Source organism: Alligator sinensis, unplaced genomic scaffold (assembly GCF_000455745.1).
Source record: "Alligator sinensis unplaced genomic scaffold, ASM45574v1 scaffold203_1, whole genome shotgun sequence".
Taxonomy (NCBI): Eukaryota; Metazoa; Chordata; order Crocodylia; family Alligatoridae; genus Alligator; species Alligator sinensis.
In genome coordinates this window covers 2,327,673-2,334,142 of record NW_005841949.1, presented here as the reverse complement: position 1 = coordinate 2,334,142, position 6,470 = coordinate 2,327,673, and the positions used below count along the sequence as shown (strand labels likewise).

Genomic DNA, 6,470 nt, shown 5'->3' with positions numbered 1-6,470 from the left:
GGCCATTGACAGCAAGCATCTCCCCAATGCTCTGGGTGAGCTCGCTTGCCTTTGGAACACACCCCACTTTCTGTCTGCCTTTCCCTCACTGTTCCAGCATGGCCTGCCTCTGCTTTGTGGGGACAGGGGCTTTGGAGCGAGTGGGGGACTTCCCTTTGGGTATGCTCCCACTGGTGCCAGGCTGAGGAGCAAGGGCAAGGAGGTGGTGCCTGCGGAGATGCATCAGCATCCCTGTGGTGCTCATATGTTTTGTTTCCTTGCCCTGGCTGGTTTTTGGCTTGGTAGTGCAGACAGATACCGTACGCGGGATCATCTGCCAGCTCAAAATGATCCTAGACCACACTATCCGCTCGCTTCTGGGGTGCGGGTGCATCTGTGGATCCTGCTGCACTTTCCTCCTCCTCAGCAGGCAGAGGCACAGCAAGAAGAGGAGTCGACTCAGCTGAGCCAACTTTCATCTCTCAGCTCTTTTAGAAACCTAGCACTTAGGTTCTTGCAAACGTGGCCCTCACCTTCCAGAAGAAATGAGATACCAAATGCAGCCCGTGGGTTCCGGTAGCAGTACTTAAGTTTATTTGTAAACTGTTCTTTGGTAAATAATAAGACAGAACTTGAAAAGAATGAATGAAAAAGAACAAAAAAGAAAAATCATTCACTCCAGAGGCAGGATTTACAGGAAACCAACTACACCAACTAAAGAGAGAAATGGGTCGAGCCCAGGAAGAAAAATGGACTATCGCCCTATTGAACACTTAGTCTAAATCAGAGCCACTGGTAGATGAGGTCATGCATTGCTGCCCCTGCCCCCACCGCCAGTGAGATTCTGCAACCCGGGTGGCAAGCAGATCAGCAAGTCTAGCCTTGGGGGTTTGGAGATTGTTGGTTGGAGGCCCATCAGTTGCACACTGGCATTTGCTCCCTCCTCGTCCACTTGCGCTTGCTCTCTCTTATCCGTCTTCATGGGAGTGGCAGGGTGGGGGAGATTTTGGAGGAGAGGGGGGCAGTGCCTCTCTACATGGGAGGCTCATTGCAGAGCACAATTTCCAGTTCCTTGCGGTACAGCTTCCCCCCGTCGGCGAGGCTCATGATGCTCTTTCTGTAGTTGGTGAGTTGCTGGATGTTCATTTCCTGGCAGACAGGAACACAGAGCTATGATGCAGAATAGCCCTCAAACATGAGACCAAATTTCAATGAGGTCTCAGTAACAGTGTCCTGGGGTAAGCTGCCCTTCTCAGAAGGGTTCAGCGGACTCCCACAGAGCATGAGAACTGTGGGATGGTAGCAAAGCATGCTGGGAAGTAAAGCAATACAAAGGTCAAATGTCATCTTTTTGCTGCCTTCCTTCCCAGCATACTTTGCTACCACTCCACAGCTATCTACTGTCTCAGAAGAGGGTTAGGGACTGGGTTTTTCATCTAAGAAAGGAGCAGGTGAACAGCAAGAGAGGATTTCCTGAGTGTAAGGGTCTCTGCACAGGAGCCCCTGCACAGGAAGGATCAAGGACCCAGCCAGCAAAGGGACATGGCAAGCAGCCAGATCCAGAAGGAAGTGAAGGGCAATGCTCTCATGCTGATTCAGACATACCTGGCACTGCTGTACAGTTACACAAAGGGGACAGCAACTGTGACTCCGGGGCCTCTGCTGACCCCACATCCCTCTGCATTTAACTCAGAGCAGACACTGCTGAGCACTGGGTACTCCTCCATACCCATCTGTGCAGGTGCTGGAACACTCCTAGCGCACAGCACTAGCACTGCAGATTTCCACTATTTCAGTATCCTGAAGGGCTGTGTCCTAGATGACAGGACAAACTATAGCACCAGCACAATAAACTTGGAGCCAAGCCCTCCGGTGCAGTCACTTAGCCCCATGACTACAGAGCTGGGGAATTTGGATTGTCCCATGCTTGCTGTGGGCACGAAACATGCCCCCTCTGATGGGCTGTTCCCTGGGGAAGCAACAACACTCCACTCATATTCACCAGAGACAACAGCCTCAGAGGCCATGACAGGAATCAGTTCTGCACTTAAGGGGAGATATACTGGAACAGCAGGATCAAGCTTACATGCGTCTCCATGTGCCCCACTCCCCTTCATTCACTCACCTTCTTGTTTTTCTCATACAGGTCTTTCAAAAGGGCATCCAGCTCATGCTCATCGATGTAGCCACTCCCATCCTGTTGGCAATAGCAGAGGAGAACGTACATGTTGATGAAGAAATGCTCCCATCTGAGCCCAGCAGCCTGCAATCATCTGCCTCCAAACACAGCCTCTCCTCCCTTGGGGCATCTTGGTCTTACTGGGTTTGTCTATACACTTTCTGAGAACACTGCTGGGAAGCACTTCCCCACACAGCCACCCCTGCTCCCCACAGGTCAAACCTGGAAATGAGGCACTGAAGCCAGCCTGAAGGTGACAAAGATCTCAAAAGTGGCAGGAGGGGTCACTCTCAGGGCAGCTTCACCACCTCACTTATGGGTTTGGCATTATGGAGCATGAGTGGGTGGTAGAGTGTATTTCTGAGTGCTGCTTCCAGGTGCATCATAGCACTAGTAGAGGCATGACTTTTGTCACCCTTCAATGACTGATCAGACATGTCACTCTCCCATATCAGTCATAAAGGAGAACAGCCAGCACCTGGGAACAGCTCTCTGTCCAGTCTTTACTTCATGGGACAATAGTCTGGAGTGCATTTCACTTCAGAATGTGTGTCATTAGAACAGAGCTGGGGTGTCAAAGATCCGGCCCATGGAGCCCTACCATTCAGCCTGCAGTGCTGCCTGTGAATCTTGGACTGGCCCTGTATGTTGTAAGGTCAGTTCAGGACACGTGCTGCATGTGCTGCCTGCATACTGTATCTGGTGTGTGTGGCCAGTCTGTGGGCCCAATCTGGCCCATACCTCAGCCCCATATACTTAATTCAGTCCATGGGGCTGGATGAGTTTGATATCCCTGGTACTGATATTTCTCGTTCAGCTGGTGGATCAATAGTGTTGCCAGTTACAGACATGTAAGGTCCTGAACCACAGCAAACCAAAACACTGGAAAAACTCCCAGTAACTTAATTAGGCTTTGGATCCAGCCATGTTCTTGAAGTGACTCCTCTGCAAACAGTGGTGCCACAATGGTAGTGAAAGGAGAATCCAGCCCCATACACTGAGTTTTAGGCACTCTTCAGTACAGTCAGCACTGTCACCTCCACTTAGCCTTCAGGCCAACAGTAGGAGCAGGCCAGGGAAGCAGGGGTGTTCACTCTTCCTTTAGTATTAGGCTTCCGTTCAGCCCTTAAGTCCTTGCTTCCACCTATGTTCAGGTCCCTGGATTCCAGTGTTTGCTTCCCTCCAAAATCATATTTAATTATGTACCTTCCATGTTCAGAGCTGCTCTGGGGCAGATTGCCAGCTGACCTTGGTGGCATAAGTACTCTGCAACTCTGTGGACCTATGCTTGTTTATACCAGCACAGATCTAGCCTTCCCACTGTAGCTGATAGAGTCTGTCCTAGTATTTACAATGGTAAATGGGAGAGATTCCTGAATGCCTGCCCTTCCTAGTGATGACAATCTAGGGAGAACCAGGGAGATGATCTGCTAAAAGGAGTTGTTCCTTCTGTACCAAGCTCAGAGGTTTGAGATCCCTTTGTGCTCAAGCCTTTTCCCCACTCCTGGCAAGCATTTTACCTTGTCATAAAAGGTAAAGATAGCATTGAACTCCTCAGAGGCCAGCTTCATTCCCTGGACAAATACAAGAGAAACAGATATGAGCCATGACACCAGGGGTGGGGCGGGGATGAAGAGAACAGAACGAAAAGGAAATACAAAGGTTTCTCTTTTCTTTTTACCTGAAATTTAAGTAGGAAGTTTTCTTGCACAGGCAAAAGTCTGAAAAGAGATTGCCAGAGTGTAAGTCAGGGGAGCTGAGAAAAGGGACTCACAAGAGAAAGGGAGTCAGTAGCAGAGCTGGCTGGGAATTCTACAGGGCCATCTTTTTTCATCAAAGATGGCCAGCTGACCAAAGCCAAAGCCTTTGTACAGGAGTATAACAAGAAACTCCTTCTTGCCTGCAGCCCCCCTGCCCTCCCCTCCACCCCCCATTTTGTGCATTTCTTTTTCCTTCTAAGTATTGACAGAGACCTAGCATACTCATTGCATGGGTGTGGCAAGGCTCAGAGCAAGCCAGGAAGCTGAATTTTTTTTCTGTAGAAGCAACTTACAAACTACATCTACATATCAATTGAGCTAAGTGTCATTAAAGAAAACAAAAAAAATTAAATATCCACTTCAAAGCAAAGCCTGTAAAAGACAAGAAAAGCCAAGGTGCATTGAAAGTATGACTGTAAATATATCCTGGTGAGCACATTCCCCCTTTGATTAAGACCTATATCCCAAAGCAAACTTCCCGTATTGGTCTAAAGTTTATGCTAAATCAGTCTACATGACTGCATCTAACCTAACTCACTGTCCTCAGTGGCCTTTTGATCCTCACTACCTCACATTGCATTTTTATATATTTCTCACACTGCATTTTTATATTTCATCTGTCTCATCTTTACCCCGGCATTCTGTATTTTATGTTTTAAACCTTTTAACAAATGCATTCTTTCAAGTAAGTCACACCTTGTAATACTAAAATTATTATTATAAGAATGCATTGGAATTGTAATCACTGGAACTGTATTGCTGAATTGGGCTGGTCCCCCTGAGTAAATGCAAGTATGCATGAATCAGTAGATAACTGAATGACAAAGCAAGAGCCTCTGGCTGTTAATTGACAATAGCCTAGCCAGAGGAACTTACCATTACAGAAGTGTACTGTACAAGCCATTTTAAGCTAAAACCTACAATGACACAGCCATTGAGTTAATCAAGTCAAGGGTGGGCTCCCAAAACTGCACCATGGGGGGGAGGGGCAGGGGGGAAGGAGGGGGAAACCCCCAGTGACTAACAGCTGTCATGCACTACTCAATACCCATGTGGGATAGCGACCTCCAGATTGGACAGTCAATATGATGCTGGGGGATCACACAAGTTTGTCAGAGAGAAGGGATAAAAGGGATAAAAGTCAGTGAAGCGTGACCCTCAGTGGCGCCACTTCATTCAGCACCCGACCTACTGAGACAGCAGGACAAGCAGGCGACCCATTCTGGAGAAGACATAGCCCTGGAGGAAGCTGACCATCGACAGCAGACTCCAGCACCAGTGTCCCGAATAGGTATAAACCAACATTGGTGCTACACTCCAATTGCAGCAATTGTGTGTGTGTGTGTGTGTGTGTGTGTGTGTGTAAGTGTGTGTGAGTGTGCGTTAAGGTGGCCAGTACCCCTCATAACTCAAAGTTTGCATTTATGATTTTATTGGCAACTTCACATCCTGTCTAATAAATTAGAATTTATGATGATCCTGAGAGCTGGTCCTTTGTAGCCAACAGGAGAAAGTCACTTGTGATTAACTTCTTGACTCAAGTTTTTTTAAAAAGGTTTTAAACTGCCATAATGCCTCAATTTGATGCTTTTGGACATGAATGATTGCAGTTTTCTGGTTCAAAATGCCTTATCATTTTGACAATTAAGTTAAGGAGAGTAAAATAGCTGGAACATTTCAGTTACACCAAGTTATATATTTTTTTCATTTGCAAAGTTTGGGACCTTAACTTTTTGCTTCAATTGGAGACAGGAATAATTTCTGAAATCTCCAACTTTTTCAAGACAGGGGACTTCATTTTCCTGTGCAACACTGACCATGAGAGTATCTTTCTCAGAGTACTGCAGGTTTGCTGCTCAGTAGCGATCAGCCCCATCTGCTCTAGTATGGATTTATGCGTCAGGTGAGTTATTGGGAGCTCTGTAAAGATAGGCCTCTAACCTGCTTAAGGAGACTGACTCTGTTCTCATGTAAGTATAAATCAGAAGTAACACCAGTGAAACCCATGGAGATGCACTGTTGTAAGAAGCAAGAGCCAGGCTGTAACAGCACAGGGTTTGATGTCCTTCACCTAGGAATGCTCCTGAGGCAGACTTCCTGCGCAGCCTATAGAACAAGTTCTGAGGATACTTGGCTGCCCCTGGATGGGGAAGTAAATTGTGCAGGTAGGAGACGGGCTGGGTTGGGGGATTCCATAACTTTGGTTGGTTGTTACTGGGGGAAGACTAGGAAGCCTGAGGAGCCAACAATGTAAAGGTGCTCTTACCGGGCCATCTCTGATAGGCACAGCTTCCCGTCTCCATTTGTGTCAAACATCCGCAACTGTTGGGACACAAACCAGCAACCAGTTAAGTAACCATCTCCTCGCCCACCCAATCAGTCCTTGTAGCTAGGCCTTTGGTAAAGCAAGGGACTCAGCTGATGCAAAGTTGGGTACCTATTGGCAGTCAGAAAACTGGGCTTGCTTGTTTCACAGTCCTGGAGGAAGGCTGGATTGGTCCAGGGTGTGTCAGGGCAAGATCCCAGATGGGCTCAGCAGTGGAGTGAGGGCC

At 47.7% G+C, this 6,470-nt stretch overlaps 1 protein-coding gene across 1 annotated transcript in view; it reads right to left on the bottom strand.

The window, feature by feature from the left end:
• Positions 1–555: 555 nt before the first annotated feature.
• The window catches only part of CALB2 (calbindin 2), a 54,942-nt gene continuing 49,027 nt past the window's right edge, over positions 556–6,470 (bottom strand). The window contains exons 7-11 of the mRNA XM_014518318.2: positions 6,185–6,240; positions 3,840–3,879; positions 3,679–3,732; positions 2,105–2,176; positions 556–1,128 (exon numbers count right to left, since the gene is read on the bottom strand). Of these exons, the coding sequence (XP_014373804.1) occupies positions 1,012–1,128; positions 2,105–2,176; positions 3,679–3,732; positions 3,840–3,879; positions 6,185–6,240 (339 nt within the window). The 3' untranslated portion in view covers positions 556–1,011. The remainder of the gene's footprint in view (positions 1,129–2,104; positions 2,177–3,678; positions 3,733–3,839; positions 3,880–6,184; positions 6,241–6,470) is intronic.